The 18,161-nt window shown below is 32.7% G+C and overlaps 1 protein-coding gene across 2 annotated transcripts in view; it reads left to right on the plus strand.

Moving 5' to 3' along the window:
- The first annotated feature begins 421 nt into the window (after window positions 1–421).
- Window positions 422–18,161, plus strand: part of LOC149076091 (synaptogenesis protein syg-2-like) — a 187,033-nt gene continuing 169,293 nt past the window's right edge. The window contains exon 1 of one of the 2 annotated variants that reach the window (XM_089243618.1): window positions 422–1,039. In XM_089243618.1, the coding sequence (XP_089099744.1) occupies window positions 925–1,039 (115 nt within the window). In that variant the 5' untranslated portion in view covers window positions 422–924. The remainder of the gene's footprint in view (window positions 1,040–18,161) is intronic. The other variant, XM_089243617.1, reaches the window with a different exon arrangement.

Consider the following 18,161-nt stretch of genomic DNA (forward strand, 5'->3'; position numbering starts at 1 on the left):
AAAAAAAATCTCGTACATGTTTACTAAATATATAAGATGGATAATCAATATGACTATAAAGAATTATGATGAAGTGATTCTCTCATATTATGATTTATAAAGTCATGTGAAAATAGTTGTAATTCCAAAAAAATCAATTTGAAAATAAGGGGAAAAAAAGGGACATGGAAAAAAGTTGGGATGACCAAAATTTGCTATGAAATTATGGAGATATCTGGCATATATGACCAACTTTCTGGCCCGTGAGCGGCAGAAATACCGCATATCTGGCCCGCCGAGTGAAAAGGTTGTGGATGTGCAACCCTATCTTACAGCATTTAAAGTGTAGAGTTTATTCTACAAGGGATGGTCGAAAGAGCCACCGCTAGATGGCGGCTTGTGTACGTCTCTAAAATAGATTGAAGGCAGTAGGAGAGAGAGAGAGAGAGAGAGGAGTACCAAGATATAGGCTATGTTATAAACTCTTCCATCGCCTTCCCCACGAACCCATCTCCAGCACGTTTAGTGAGTCTGGATCTGCTGTAGCATTGAGCGCTCAGTTCGATGAAAACCATCAACCAAGTGGACACCGGTAGAAAAGCACGTCTCTTATTCCGAAAAAAATCTTCTACATACAGTCGTCTTTTCTCTGTATCTTCATAGTTCTATTCTTCTCTACTAAAGATGTGAATAACAAAACAAAATCATGTTTCCTCAGTTGAAATCATCAAAGCGAGGGATTTAAACACTTGTGATTGTGTTTCGGAAAACATTAAATTTTTTTTTATTTTTTTTTACACAGTTACGATATTTTTGGGTTTGGATTTTTTTTCATTATTTATTTTTCATGTTAATTTCTTACCGTGAAAGAGTGTGTGTATGTACGTGGATAATGATTTATAAACGGACTGTTCAAAACTGAGGAATACCTATACTTTCGAGGAAATGATGCACTTCACGACACTGTGTCAACTATTGTTAATGTGTACTTTGTGCCTGGAGAGTGTTAGAGCGAGTGTTAGTAACTATGTTACTAGTAATAACGTATCGGAAGTCACTGGTGAGTTCAAGATACCCACATTTTACATATTTATTTTCTTCACACACGAATCAAAATTAATACCCTCCCTAATTTTCGCTTTTGCATGTTTTCATTTAAATATGTGTCACTTTTTTTTTATCGGCTATGCTCACGAAATTTCATATTTTTAGAAATCATAGATGATCTTCGTAATATGTGGATGTGTGTTACACATTTGTTTTTGTAACAATGCGTGATGGGATATAATAATAAGGGTGCGCTATTTTCTTCGGAATAGGTCATTATTGAAGTCGGATAAAAATTAACTTATGTACTCAATTTTTCCCCGATTTGAATATAAACACCTTTAAGTAGCCCCCACGACATTTTTATAATTTTTTTTATTTTTTTTTCGCGTTGTTTGCGTATCTGTATGAACCATGCGTAAACTTAGAGAAGTAGAGAAAATACTGCAGCGGTATATTATTAGATAATATTTATTACTACAATATATTTTTCTTAATTTAATATTTTCTGCGTTAACATTGGCTATACGTTATTATATTTACAATAAGTAGCACTAAGTATTCGTAAAGAGAGCAACAAGAAATGTACGAAATTAATACATTCCGGATTTTTTTGAAAGATGGCCATTAATTAATGTACGTCAATTACATTAGGTTTTTTTTTTATCATTTGCTAGCGATATAAATCTTCCGGTAAAAACGTGCTGATATTGAACTGTGTTTTTCATGAGACTAGGCATTTCTGGAAAGCAGCGTGTTTTCAGAGTTCGTTAGTTTATGGGGTATATATTATTATCTAAAAATGCAAAATCGCATCTATTTATTAGTATATTTCAATCATTATATTCGCCAAAACAGAAAGGTGACCCCCGTTTTTTATGAATAGTCGATAGCTATATTTTCAATCTAGCTCTTGTTTTATTATTAAAAGTACTCAGTGGATCTCTTAGCAACCTCATGGTGACCACCGACGACCCGTGGACCACCTCTTTCAAACCACTACTTTATAATATCTAGAGGAGTAGAATGAGGAGAAAATGGTTTGTAAAAAATGGATTGTGTTCAGAACAGTTCTTTACGAATACGGCATCAAAGTATGAGAATTCAGAAATTCTATTGAATGGTAATGATAAAAATATGGCGTTTAAATTTTAATTGTTCACCATTTTGGCTCTTGCTTGCATAGATGCATTTTTCGGTTTCAATTTTTTTTTGCCGATGATATAACGTGTTTAAAAAAATTATTTGATCATTAATTATTTTGTTTATTTATTTACTCAACATTCCATCAACAGACAGTAATCAATTAAAGTTGGAGAGAGAGAAGAAACACAAAAAATAAAATTAAATAAAACAAGTATAATTATAATTGGGAAAAAATTATTTTTTGAATATAATTATACTTGTTGAACGTTGTTTCGATGGAAAAATGTTTTATGCGAGAAATCCCCGTATAACCGTTTGGCTTACATAAGATGAAGCAATGCTTCTTGTTCGGTCTAAAGGGGCGTAAAGGATCTCCCTTACCAGACGCGGGGCTCGGTGCTGAAATAATAGTGGGACCAGAGGTATTTTAATATTTTCGGCATCCAAAAATTCATACATTATTAGAAAATATACAGGAATGCTAAAAAACATCTACGCAAAAAATATAGATACAATTGAATTTAAATTAACGAAAAAGTAAATATAAAAATTTCGAACTGAAAAAAATAAATTGATGAAAGAAACACATCCAAAACCAATTAAAATTTGGACCTAATAAAAGATATTGTCTGAAAACTAATAAAAATTCAGAATTCGCGAATCGAAAATAGGAAAAATAATTGACAGGGATAATTGCACAGCACTCATGAAAATTCCGGAAAGGTTAAAGAAATACTTTTTTCTAAAATTGATGAAAATTCAGAATACATGAAAGAAATTATTTCGGAATGAATGAATATTCAAAATTAATGAAAGACGTTATCATTACTATGAGTGTGAGGCCCAGTGCGACCGTACCTGCCGCATACTCCCAAGTGCGGCTCTGAGTAGTATAGTTCAGAGCACACCAACTGTACTTATAGATAAACTGTACTGTCTGTACGGTGCAAATGAAAAGTTCTTTTCCCCACCGTCGAGGGAAAACAAACAAAAAAAAAATTCAGACAGAATTGTGAGCGAATAGTGAAATATTAAATTAAAAATGAACCAATTGCTCACGACAAACTTATTTCTCAAGCACCGGGCGTCAAGTCCGTGCTACATGATTGCGCAATCTTGTGAGAAATGAACGGGAATATAGGCCGTGATGCTCATGTTGCTATTACATAATCACTGTTTATAAGCCACGCATGGATGCTAATAGGGCGTGAAAGAACATATTCAAGAACAGAATTTGGTTACAAATCCGTTCGAGAATCGAAGTCTTCATGTTGTCACCTCATAAGAAAAAAACATATTTTCTCAATACTGATTCTTTCCCTGCCCCATAATAATAATTCCAGAAAAGTTTTAAGCATAACCTCCAGTAAATAGTCGTAGTTTATCTAATATTTCTCACATCCCCGAACCTCCCGAATTTTTATAATTCATTCATGGTTAATTAATTTGTTGTGAAAATGAAGTGACTGAGATATGCGCATCGTTTAAACAAAATTTCGCCGTCACTGCAAAATATTTCTGACAATGGAAAAAAAGAATCTCGCATATGTCCAACAATGATCATCATATGACATAGTTCTCTCAATGGCTACCAATTAGTTGTCTTTCAATATCGGCACATTGTGCGAAGGAAAACCAAGAGTTCAGGTTTTACGAAGTAAAGGTGATGCAAAAATCGAAAACGTCAGCTTTTTTTTTTCCGAAGTGCGTGCATAAAATCACACAAAAACACTTTGTAAATGACATTAAAAATGATAAATGTGGGAAATTTATCAAACTCACTAAGACGATTAGCGATTATGCATTATCACCAATTTATCACATTTACCGCGTAACATTTTCAATGTGATGATTTAATTCTTAACGCATTTCAAACTCTCGCGAGTTCGACACCCGGTTCATCCTTGCCAGAAACTTTCCTGACACAGCAGTACAACAGAAACGGTGGCATGGCTACATTGAACATTGAAAGACCGGACAAACCGCACTTCACATCTCTCCGAGAGATATCAGGGGGTTGGGGGAGGGGGATATTATGACCACAGAAAAAGATTACTACCTTAGCGAGTCCCCAAGCCGAGGGGTTAGCGCACGAACCTCTCGGTGAATATAAAAGGGCTGCCATTAGGAATCTAAAATAAATTATAGATGACGGTATAATTAGCCCTCGTGTGCAGAAGAAGGCCGTGGTGCGACAAAAATGAACAAATGATTATGAAATGAAGCAAAAGATTTGAATTTCACATTCACTTAATCTTATTTTAATCGTAATTTAATTTCAGAAGAGATCGAATCAGTGAAACCTCAATCTTTTTCTTCATTTGATGAAATAAACCGTTTAATTTATTTTGAATCAGTTCCGATTCAATTACGTTGATGTCATGCTATTTTATCACGCGCGCAAGGTGTTGCATTTTTTTTTAAATTTAAAAAAAAATTAAGTACCAGAAGTATTTAAATCTTCATGCTAGTATAGGATAGCATATAAAATCAAAAATATGTGTAAAACATTTGAAATAAATCAATGTTTATATAGTTAGTATTTTTAATTATATTTCAAGTAGAGCACAGCTTCCACCATGTTAAAAAGTATGAGAACCCTTAAGGGGTCGTAACACTCTTTAAAACATCAAAACTATTCCTCTCAATTCAGATAATCTGCTTTTAATTTTGTGGAAATATTTTATTGTTCCAATATTCTTACGATAGTGAAACGGGTATTATTTTTATTATAATACTTATATAATATACGCGCGCAATCCATAATAACTAATGTTCCATTAAAAATTTCGAATGCTTTATGAATTGAGAGGTACTTATGTTTATCCATTGTGAGAAACATGGCCAGAAATGTTCCAGGTGGATGGATATTTCCGTGTAAACATATGTATAAAGTACCAGATCTTTTGTTTTGTGGAAATATCCCGAGTAAATATACGAACGATGTTTTACATGCGCTCAACATGCAAACTAATTAATTGTTATAATACTTATTAGATAGTATTACAACAATTTATAGGGGTGAAGTCGTACGCATTACACGTATGGACCATAACACCGTATCGTGTTCGTCGTGGCATAAACACACTTTTCTCTCGCGTTAACGAAAGGATTAATACGATCCGTCGTCATTTTTATTTCTACATATAATAGTTGTTCTTTTAAACTGTGTTTTTTCCATTGGAGTGCATTTATAGTGTTATTCAGTTTTAGACATGGGAGAAGATTACTGTTGTCGACTTTCGTTATAAGAACCCACCTCATTCCACAGAAAATATTTCGTGATCGAAAGTCTGAAAAATAAAACCAACTCCTTATAGGAAAATGTCATACCTGGATGGAATAAAAAATTATATTATTCCTTTTATCATGTTGTAAGCTGTTGGAATGAAAATGCACTAGCTTAGAAAATAACAATAACTAAATTGTAGTAATTAATTACATGCAGCACATACTGTATGTACCTAATTTTCAAATATCAAGGGTCAAGGTCAAACACAATTTTAGCAAGCGCAAAACGTGGACACATCCCGACTCTTATTTGCTACATTTCTTAGCAAGTAAGAGGCTGGGCAGAGCTGAATTCAGACGTTGTATTGGAAATACTGAATGCTTATGTTAGGTAATTGTATTGGATGGAAAATAACGCATGGGATGAACGAGAACGAAAATTCGGAACTTATGATTATAATGCAACTATCGTAGTAACACGTGATCGTTATAACGAGCGTCGACTATATTAAATTACTACACTTAAATTTCTAGACATGACGATAGCAGGGTTAGACAATTTTTCTGTAAATTTGATTTTTCATCAAGATTTCAGAATTATTCTTATGCAACTGACAGATTTTGTTCTACGTGGAGACTGCGCGCGCGTTTTCAAGCAGTTTTATGTGAAAGTAACTTTAATAAAAAAAAAGCACCAAGTATATATATTTTTTGCTTTGAAACATCACAACTAAATCAGAAACGTTCAGATTGAAGAGAAACGTGCTACAGTTCGCATTCTATTTTTGCACCCAGAGAAAAAAAATTCTCATATCTTCTAGAAGTTTATCATTAAGCTAAATTACGATAATACTGTTCTTTATTTTGTGATCACCTTTATATTCACGCTTTTGGTATGCAAAGGTGACAGCGAAGAGCGTTAAACATCTTGCTAAAATATGTAGGTATATATATTATTTATTCATTTATACATTGCATACATACCCTGATCATTATTCTACGTCAACGTACGCGACATAAGCAACTTTTTACGCATCTGATCACGTACTAGAGGGTGTGACGCCTTATCAAGTCTAACATCATAACATCTAGTAATGAGATGAAAATAAAGACATGTAATTTGCTCTCATAAGGTCTTTGTACAAGAAATGAATGTAAAAAAGGAAGCGAAACAAGACGGGAAGGAAAAAAAAACACGAACGGTAACTTAAAATTAAGATTTAGTAACAAAAGAATTATCATAATCCGACACCCTTCGAGACTAAACTCTAGGCTCGGTCCTGCCTTAAGTTAAACAACAAAATAAAAGATGACGAGCTTTGTTCATCTATTCCGATCAGGAAGCCCCGGTTAATAATTCATCATCTAGTTTTAGAGCGTCAGACTCACAAAAGTTTGTGCCCGCAATTCTGCCAAACTATATTTCTGGACATTATTCTAGTAAATAAATGTCTAGCCCAATTTAGACAGTCTTGCGCCTTCCACAAAATTAATAGCTTCTCTGTTAATGAGCTATGGAACGATGCCAAATTGAACAAGTGGATTATATCGTCTATTGAGTTGTTCTTTTCCTTTATTCTATATTATTCTTCTTTTGGTTTTTAATTAATTTTTTTTTTTGGTTTTTTTATTGTTTTTGTATTTGTTTTTGAACAAATATTTTCGAATAGTTATTGCAAAACTGAGAAATAATAAAAAATCTCAAGTACTTTTTATTCTATGTTGCTTTATAAAGTTTTCTATAGAAATATAGAATATAAAAGTATTTCTAAGTAGCCATAATTTTCTATCGGAATGGTTCATATTGTGCTTTTAAAATTCAATTCGATGCTTGAATAAAATAAAATAGATTTTCATTAATGATAATAGTATCAATTTTTTTTTCACATACTTTATTAATTTAATTTTTTAAACACCATATCAATAGTAAATAGAATTTTCATTTTTAACAGTATTTTTAATTTATTAGAACTTTTGTATTCAAATTGTATTTTTTTCGATTTAATAGGATGATATACCATTTCATACTTCACACTATAACATTGTTGAACGAATTTCTGCTATTCGAATGCTGCTTCTTCAATATTATACAATGAGGAATCGTTAAATACCTGACTCAGACAAAATTTATATTACAGTCGAATACTGTTTTAACGAATACCGTTATAGTGAAAATCTCGTTTTAACGAACACTTCTCTAATGCTCCCCAGATAAGTTTACATAAGAACGATACAAAAATACTTGGAATTCCTATATAACGAATTTTCTTTATAACAAAGTGATTCCTCTGGTCTCTTGGAGTTCGTTATACCGAGATTCGACTGTAATGTTTTAACATCATCTAATTTCTTTATATTTTTTTGGTAACTGTGACATATCGGTGATTATGTTTAATCACCAATCGTCTCAGTAAGTTTCATATGGTGATTAAAATTTGAGACGGTTCAGTGGTCATACTAACAGACTCACACCGCCGTGTTCGAACTCCACCTCCTCCACTGTGGTGGTGGTCAGCTGAAGTTGGTTTTCTGTGGTCCCCAACTTCGAGGCGCGAATGCGAGATGATTTCCCCCATTCAAAAGTCTCGCCACAGAGAGCAACAGGCCTACAACGCACTCATCGTTTGAAAATTTGATGGCAGATGGCAGCACTATAATAAGCATCACACAGAATGAAATATAACTTCAGGTTCACAACACTTACAGCTTCCAGCTTGGCCTAGGTCTTGACCTGGTCAAGCCCAAGATCATAACCCAACAGAGCGTTGGGTTATGATCTGGTTAAAGGAGTGCGTTTGATAAATTTTACTATATATATAATATATATATTACTTTTACCCGTGATTATGCATAATACTCAAGCGTAGCTGGTAAATCTGACCAATAGGATCAGACCCGCTTAATCGGATAACGGATAAACGGATACCCCGATTAAACGGATTAAATCTTCCGGCACCATAATTTCTCCCATAGATAATATTCTTAAAGTTTCCCCGTTTAATATGACAATTTCTATGACTTTTCCCCGCTTAATCGAAAATAAATCCTCACACGTCAACCGCTGATACAGTCGAATCCCATTATAACGAATTTCAAGAGACCGGAGAAATCACTTCGTTATAAGGAAGAAATTTCGTTACAAAGGCATTCTAACTTTTTTCATTGTTCCTATGCAATTCCTATCTGGAGGATCAGAAAAGTGACCGTTAAAACGAGATTTTCCCTATTACGCTATTTTTATTCCGGGATTCGACTGTACTCATCAACCCCTATACGCATGATGTTTTTATCGAATGAAAGGTTTGAAATTGATGGAAAATCTGCTACTAAGTTGAGGTAAATACATTTGAGAGTAGGTACTAGCCTCCGAGTATTTAAATTGTCTTCAATACGTACATTTAATTATTTTATTTTTTTGTCTGTTTTGTCAATAGAGGGCGCTAACTTTGAAATATAAAAATCTTATGCATTGCGGTCACTGTAAGCAAATATAATTTAATTATTTCATTTTTGATGACTGATTCACTCCAGAAACTTTATTAATCAGTTTTAAATATACAAATTACACTCACGTTGTAAAATGGCAATTGACTTGTTACTAGCATAATCGGATACCCTACTTAACCGGGTATTGTGTGTTGAAATCGTTCATATCCGATTAAGCGGGGCCAACTGCACTTGTTAAATATATAATGTGTGAGATCGATATTTATTATATTCACTATAAGAAACGTTGATCATGCATAACAACTGGCCATGTGATAAACTTCCCGATTTATAATATTTACCAACGCGAAGTAGCGATTATGTACATTATAATCGGCGATGAATGTGATGAATTCGAAATGTATATGAATAAACTTGCATAAAACTATAACAATATACAAACCTATCAAAACGGATCGCATTTACTGTAACACATTCATTGATATAAACGGAGGAAAAAACTTACCAAAAGAACTTTGATGTAACCATCTTTTACAATCAATTAAAAATGAAATTCGATTGTATTTTTTAATTTGCACAAATGTTGCCAGTTCAACTGAAATAATTATAAAAATGATTGAATTTATGATCACCTAAATGAATTCAGTTTCGACATTTGACTAGCTTAATATTACTTTAAAACTCGAACTCTCTTGATAAACGTGTTTTCTAACTGCATATTTTATACTGTTTTCAACAGAAAAAAGGAAAATACTTTCCTTATTTTTAAGCATTCTGATGCCATATTCAAAATTTGACCTAAGTCAGAAACTGTGGAAATCACTGGACTCATATACGTCGTTTCTTTGTTAGTTGAAGGGCAAAATACGTAAGTAATAGTTCTTATCGCGTGAATGAAAAGGCAAAATTTCATAGAAATCAGACAAACTGGAATTTTTCAACTCAACTCGGTACGCGTTTTCTAAATACATACAGAGAAAAAAAATTATACAAATACTCACTAGATTCGAATACTAAAAAAATGCAATCGATTTAGCTACAAAAGTTTTTCACGGCTAAAGAATCGGAATAAATCACACCATCAAACAAAACACTTTTTTAAATACAAAAATAGGTTTCCCATTCAATATCCGCATAAACACACACACATATATATAGTTCCTACCTTACTTGGTTAAAAGCTGGGGGAAAGAAAAAAGAGTATATTTTCTGTTATTTGCGTGTGCGCAATACCACCGCTAAATATAAGTAAAAAACTCTAATGAACAAAAAACTAAAGTTTTCCGCTTTTAATCTCCTTAAATGAAGTTTTCAAATGATATAAACAAAATAATCAAACACATTATGAATGAGGCATAATGCCTAAAAAATAACAATAATAAAAAGAGCAAACAAAACTAATGCCTGGAGTAATTCATCACAAAGCAAATATAAACCTCCTTTTCATTCGCGGGGGTGGGGAGGAAACATTATTATTAGAGTCGTGATCAATTTAATTATGATGCCTCGCTTGAAATTGAGTTGTGAGACGGAATTTTAAGTGACAGATTTTATTATTGTGACTGAGCTGTTTTCGGATCCTTGCTTCCGAAAACAAAAGGAAGCGCCAAAATTTCTTAAGAGAAAGATGGAAATATAGGAGAAGAAGAACACGTACAATTAAACACTGGTATATTTCCCATTGTCTTCATTAATGGCTTTGATGCGATAATTTTTTTTTTCCTCCGAGTACTCCATTATCCCTATCTAGTCTTTTAATACATTTATATACAGTTTATTTTTTCTTATTGTTCTTCTCTTTCTTCTAAGTCATTCATTTTCTTTACACAAACATTCTTTTGTTTGTGAAGGCGATAGATTTCAGAGAAAATGCATAAAAATAGTTGTTCTCATTCACTATAAGTCTCTCTTTCGTTATTGTTGTTATTTTTTTGTATTCTCCAGATATAACTCAATTTTGACTTATTTTTTTATAATGGAAACTCATTCTAAGTGAATACATTTTTTTTTTCGTTTTTATATCGAATAAGATGTAATTTTCACGAGTGGAAATGATTATATATTTTTTCAATTAAATTTGAATTATGTCTATTGTGAATAGTAACCGTATCAAAAAAAAACTAACGTAATTAATTTGTATGAATCGAAATGATAAAGAAGTTATTTTATTTAATAACGAGTGAAAATTGTTACGATTAGCATTTGAATATACTCCTTCGCAAGTGAAATGATTTAATAGTACTGATTTGTTTTACATACTTTGTTCATTTTCGGTAACTGAATACTTAGAATTATTTAAAAGAATAATAATAGATTTATTTATGTTTGAATAAATAACCATTGAATTATCTTGGAGTATTGAAATATTATATTTTTGGTGCTAGAAATCGAAAATAAATTTCTCGATTCTTTTTTTAAAATTTGTATTGCTATGAGTAATAACACATTTATAACATGAATAACAGTAATAATTTCACCGATTTCCGGATACTTTCGAATAGTGCGTTAGTCCTTAGTTATGTTCCAGTTTTGTGTGGCATTACTTCTATTTTTTTATAATAATGCACACAGTGAAAGTATGATATAAACAGCATGGCTTATAATGAAATTCTGAGTTGTTCTCATTCACTGTAAGTCTATCTCTGTTTGTTCATTTTCAGTAACTTACCACTTAGAATTATTTAAAAAAATAATAAAATTATTTTCAAATAAATAATATATTGACAAATGTTCAAATGTTCAATGTATTTACATCGGGGTATTTAAACATAATATTTTTTTGATCTAAAAAATAAAATTCCTTATTCATTTTTAAAATTGTTATTGCTATGAATAATAACAGTTTTATAGTGTAACAGTAACCATTTTACTGATTCTCAAATACTTTCGAATAATGCGGTTGTTACATTTCCTAGGTATGTTACGTTTTACGTGTAATGACTTTATTTTCTTAATAATATTATACACCGTAAATGTCCGATATAACGAGTGCGGCTTATAACGGAATATCGAGTTATCCTCGTTTACTATAGGCTTCTCTCGTTATTTATGTTATTTTCCTCTTCATTCTTCTGATGTAACTCAATTTTGACTTTTTTTTTTGGTATGAAAACTCAATCTAAGTGAATACTTTTTTTTTTCGTTATTATATTGCTTAAAATGTAATTTTCACGAATGGAAATGATTATATATTTTTCCTATCAAATTTGAATTATGTCTATTGTGAGTAATAACCGTATCAAAAAAAAACTAACGTAATTAATTTCGATGAATCAAAATGATAAAGGAGTTATTTTATTTAATAATGAGTGAAAATTGTGTTACGATTAGCATTTGAATAAACTCCTTCGCAAGTTGAATGATTTAATATCACTGATTTGTTTGGCATACTTTTTTTTATATTTTCAGTAACTTAGTACTTAGAATTGTTCGAAAGAATAATAATAGAAATATTTATGTTCGAATAACTATCATTACATCGGGATATTGAAATATAACATTTTTGTTCCTAATTAAAAACAAAATTCTCTATACTCTTTTGAAATTTTTTATTGCTATGAATAAAAACAGTTTTATAGTATGAGCAACAGTAATCATTTTGCCGATCTCTGAATTCTTTCGAATAATGCTATTACTATAGTTTTTAGTTACGTTCGCATTTGTATGAAATTACATCTATTTCTTTATAATATTATATATAGTAAAAGTTAAATATAATGACTATGCCTTATAGCGGAATCTCGAGTTGTTTTCTCTCATTCAGTATATAACTCTCTCTCGTTATTCTCGGTTTTTTTCTTTTGCTCCTCTGACGTAACTCAAATTTAACTCTATTTTCTATGATGGAAATTCGTTCTAAGTGAATACTATATTTTCCCGTTCTTTTATTATAAGAAGTAATTTTAGCCAGTGGAAATGATTATCCTTCTTTTTCTTAATTTAAATTAAACTTGAATTATGCCTATTCTAAGTAATAACTAAATCTGTGAATTTACGTAATTCATTTGGATGAATTGAAATGATGAAGGAATTATTTTATTAAATAATAATGGAAGTTGTTACGATTAGCATTTAAAATAAACTCCTTCGCAATTTATCTGGTTTAATATTACTGATACGTTTTATATACTTTGTTCATTTTCAGTAACTTGGAACTTAGAATAATTTAAAAGAATAATAATGATGGTATTTATGCTCAAATAAAACTATCGTTAATGTATTTACCTTAGGGTATTGAAAAATATTATTTTTTGGGCTCAAAGAAAAATTAATTCTCGATTAATTTTAAAAATTGTCATTGCTATGAATAATAGCAGTATAGTTTTATAGTATGAGTAACAGTAACCATTTCACCGATTCCTAAATAATTTTTTCGATTAATGCTATATTGTTCCACAGTTCTTAATTACGTTCCAATTTGTGTGGAGTACCTCTACCATGTATTTATAATATTGCATACAGTAAAAGTTCAATATAACTAGTACGGGTTATAACGTAATCTCACTATAACGAGTGATTTACGAGTGATTGCCAAATAGCCAATGTTTAACATATGAAAAAATATTCAGTTATAACGATTAAAAAATTATGAATATTACAGTTTGCGTCCAACATTTTTATTCATTATATTTTTTTAATTATTTTACAAATCAAATACAAACATATAATACACAAATTCAAACATATTTTACAGAAATAAAAACATATACAAGGATCCAATCATATATACAAATATGAATGTTTTATAAAATCCTGAGATTAAAGACAAAATTTTAGTTTGCATAGGGTTTGCAGTTTACCTATTTTTGTTACATCATTAACCAGTTTTAAAAAAGTGTATTATGAAAATAAAATAAACTAATCCAAGAACACAAAGGTGCGTATGTATTACATCTACCTACCAACACTTTCAGAATGCGAGTACGCATACTTTATATACCTATATCTTTTGAGGTTATAAATTTTAAAGATGTGTTATAGGAATGAACAAACTGTATCGATTCAGAAAGGAAATCCTCGACTTTCACATCAAAAGTCTCGAACGAAGAGGAAATGTTTCAGTTGGGTGGACAATTTTTGCATGTACATGCTAACTGGTTATTAATGTTTTTGCTAACAGTTCGAATTAACAACCATTTCGAAGCTTCTGACATTTTTGTCAATTCAAATCGGTAGATACAACGCGTGCCACCCTGTATAAGCATAGTTTTCGGAAATTTGAGCTTTTAATTCCAATACTTACACAAATTCGTATTTCGAAGAAATTACGTTTGCTGATATTTTTTCAGAAAAGAAATTGGGAATAATGGGGAAGATACTGTTTCACGAGTTTTTGTAGATCTAAATTACTGATGAATGCTCCCACTGTACCTGAAGTCGGGAAATACACATGAGGTACCAACTCTTTTCCTTCGATGTAGACTATTTTCTACTGTAAGATTCTGAATCTGATCATTCCGTGAGGAAAATCGAGAATTTATTTCTGGAACTCCCCCAGGATGTGAAATCACGAGGAAAGAGTATTGTCGAATCTCTCGGAACAATTTGCTTCTCCCGCAAAAACCATTAAGAGTTTTGGCGATGTAAGTTGCGATAGATACCCTTATCTTCGCATCCAAATTATCGCGTATATCGTGAGGGCGTCTATTTTATTATCCGCCCTAAGGCAAAGAATACGAGAAATTATACTCCCAGGAGGGTCTTCGACCCAGGGATATCCACTAAGAAATCGACACTATCACGTCGTGTGCTAATAAGAGGTAATGGTTCCCGAGGGATGGTACGTAAAGGATTCCCCTATCGAAACTATAAGGATGGTACATTTCGTATCATTCCGGTATCAGAGAAGAAGACTTGCTTTTTTGGAACATTGATTCGGGCGTTGATGCTTGAGAAAGATGATAACATCTTGTAGTGGCAAACCTGTTACAACCATTTTCAGAGAACAGATGGTCACCGAGGAAAAAACTCTCCTTTATTTTTTTAATCTTAGCTCAAGAGACAGATCAAATCGAATGAAGAGAAATCGGACCGATTATTTTCAGAAATATTTCACAGTAGAATATTCTAGTACCATCACAGCAGACACTGGGATAGTGTTCATATGTAGAATTTCTGTTTGACAGGATAGCACAGTGGTAGCCAATCATTGGCGGAGATAGAATTGGAAGTCTGGGGGTGGCACGGTCATTATTGCTGGGGCGCGGTAGCCCGGTCGAAAAGATGTCTGCCTAAGGTACCAAAGGATGTTTAGAGGTATCACAGGTTCGATACCCGGTTCGTCCTTTCCCGGTTCGAAAACTTTCCTGACAGGGGTACACACAACAAAAAACGGCGACTTGACCGCAGCAAAAAATTCTACCGCAGGGAGTCCCCCATCGAGGGGTTAGCGCACCAACCTCTCGATGAGTATAAAAAACAAGCTTGCCGTTCGGAATCGGCAATAAGCTGTTGGTGCCGGTCTAATTACCCCTCGTGTGCAGAAAATGACCGTGGTGCGATAAAAATGAACAATGGTCATTATTGCTGGGGGGCACGATGATGTTGATGTTAATTCATACATACACATATACATTAGATCAGTCGACTCCGCCTTTGACGCTGGTGGGGATGCCGCCCCCCAGTCCTCATATCCCCGCCCATGTAGCCAACAGAAAATCCTGGCTGTTCCAAGATTTCTATTAGCAAGATTTTGTTATTTTAATGCGACAATCCTATGCGTATCACTCAATTTTTATAATTTGGTATGGTGTTAACAGATGTATAGACGAAATCGCACCATATTATGCAGAGCGTCCTGTAAATGCTAATGCGGCCTTTATCTCATCAACCGTCCGTCGTAAAGGAATGTTTTCAGTTTGAAAAATGCTCAAAATGTGTTCAAAAATTACCCTGTACCAGTTTTGAGAGTGAAAATAGTGTGTCACAAAATAAAAAAAACACTAAATTTTTATATCGGTCCTCTTGTCCTCTAGCTTCCCATTAAAAAGTTGTTGCCCTGTCTTTTCTGAGTCCAAAGAAAAAAAAAACCATGTTTTTATCTGTCGTGTTCGCTGTGACATTCGAGTTAAAAAAAACAAAGAAAAGCTGGGAAAGGACAGAATAAATGAGGGAAAGGAGCGTTGTCCGTTAGTCTGTGCTGTTATTTCGCGACTTTTCTTTTATTTTGGAATCAAAATATCTCGGTGAATATTGCAATGAAAAACATGGAATTTTTTTAGGCTCGGAAAAAACAGGGCAACGGCATTTTAATAGGAATTTAGAGCACAGGGGCACAATATGAAAACTTAGTTCTTTTTATTTTGTGACCAAACGATATTCTCATTCTGAAAACTGGTACGAGGTGATTTCTCAACGAATTTTGAGCATTTTTAACACTGAAACCATACCTCTACGACGGACGGTTGATGAGATAAAGCCCGCATTAGCACTTACCTCCTGTTGTATAATGAACTTTAAACTAAGGTAAAGATATGAAAAAAAAAATGGTGGCAGTAGCAAACATATGCAAGTTAGTCATCCCTGGGATAGCCTTTTACAGCACAGCCGGACATTCAGCCATTCCTAACTACTTACTTAACCTCGAAATTCGCTTCGTTTATTCAAATTTTAAATTTAAATGTTTATCAACACTATCCAGCTGGGCATCTTATTTTATCATGATTCTTAGCAACTGCGCAATAATTGGGAAAATAACTTGAAATATTATAAATATAAGCAATGTTTCGCACCCGTAGATTTAGCACCGACCCGCTTATCACCAAAATTTTTCAGTGAACAAATCTTCCATGTGTAGGGATCACACACGTTGATTTGTGATCCGATTTAATGCAAAACACGTTATAGCGCCCGAAATTCGCGAAACGAATGGTGGCGTTACAACGGTGTTTGACTGCGCTTCCTTCTGTCCTTATACAGTAGAAACCCTATTAACGGGCACCCCTCTTTTACGACCAAATAATATATATTTTTTTTTTACTTCACGTGTTTCCAAGTGATCGATAAAATCTGTCCAGGGAATTTGTCAGTGTTAGTAGATATCCATGCCTGAACCGAGATTTATACTCAAACCTGCACATTTTGAGTATAGCTCCATAACCACTGGCTTGCCAGGCGGCTATTTCCCCGTGTATAATAAAATTATTCCTTTCAAACCCCTGATTAACTGTCACATCTGTTTTGTGGACGAATCTTTTTATTCCACCGGTGTCCGCAAAAGAGAGGTTTTACTGTACTATCATTTTTAACTCGAATCGCCCAAAATTGATGTTCCCAATACGTGTGACAGATATAACAAGGGTGCTATGGCGTATTATAGTCAATAATTTTGTGATTCAAGAGAAGATTCAGAAGTTTGCACACGTGGTATTACAACTCTAAACCTGTTTCTGTAAGGGTGAAGTTAGGAAAATATTGCTCCGATCTTCGAGAAATATAAATATATTATAAGTACTCTTCAAAGATCTCATAACACATAAATATATTTTTATGAGAATTTTCAAAGATACGTGTGATATGGAATGGCATATGTGATGTCAGTGACGCAGAAAAATGATGCAAATTATAAATGAGTTTAATTTTTGGTTCATGTAAAAGTGTATAAATAAAAATGGCACATATTTCAAAAATTTAAAGTTATTGATTATCTTCAAAACTCTTGTGTCCGCTTCTTCCAGCAAAAAGTACGTCCGGAAAAGGTGTGATTCATTACATAGAATTTAGCAATATAATTCTAGAAAAATTTGTAAGTGAAGATGAATGAATATGCGTCATCTGGGCTCAAAAAATTTGAACGAAGTAAATTATTTCCTCAAAAAAAAATACTATGAATATTTTGAGAATCAAAACCACAAAATCATATTGAAAATTCAAAAAAAGAGTAATGCTTGGGTCTGAAAAGGTTATTAAACCCATGACATGCCCAGATATTTCGTGAAGTTGATTTCTCAATGGAGAATTTTTCCCTAGACCCCCCTCACTTTGCAGTTGTTTAAAATCAGAAGAATATCATCGTCATTAAAAAAACATGCCGGTGTAAAGTGCTTTCTATTATACTGAGGAAAGGGTCAGATAATGCGTATCGATAACATCATCAATACTTTTACGTCGTTTTCTTGGCACTGATTCCATTATTGTTTCAAATAAAAATTAAAAAAAGTCAATTCACTTTATTTTGCCTCTCTTATAAACTACTATATCCTATACGTACGTATACAGTATATATGTTTAATGATTAACTTATATTTGTTTACATAAATTCCAGTAAGTGCGCGATAAATTTCTAATGTAGCGTTTTCTGAATCGAACCCTTA

Source organism: Pholcus phalangioides, unplaced genomic scaffold (genome assembly GCF_987345545.1).
Source record: "Pholcus phalangioides strain wild (caught in Gottingen) unplaced genomic scaffold, Ppha-v1.0 ptg000015l_1, whole genome shotgun sequence".
NCBI lineage: Eukaryota > Metazoa > Arthropoda > Arachnida > Araneae > Pholcidae > Pholcus > Pholcus phalangioides.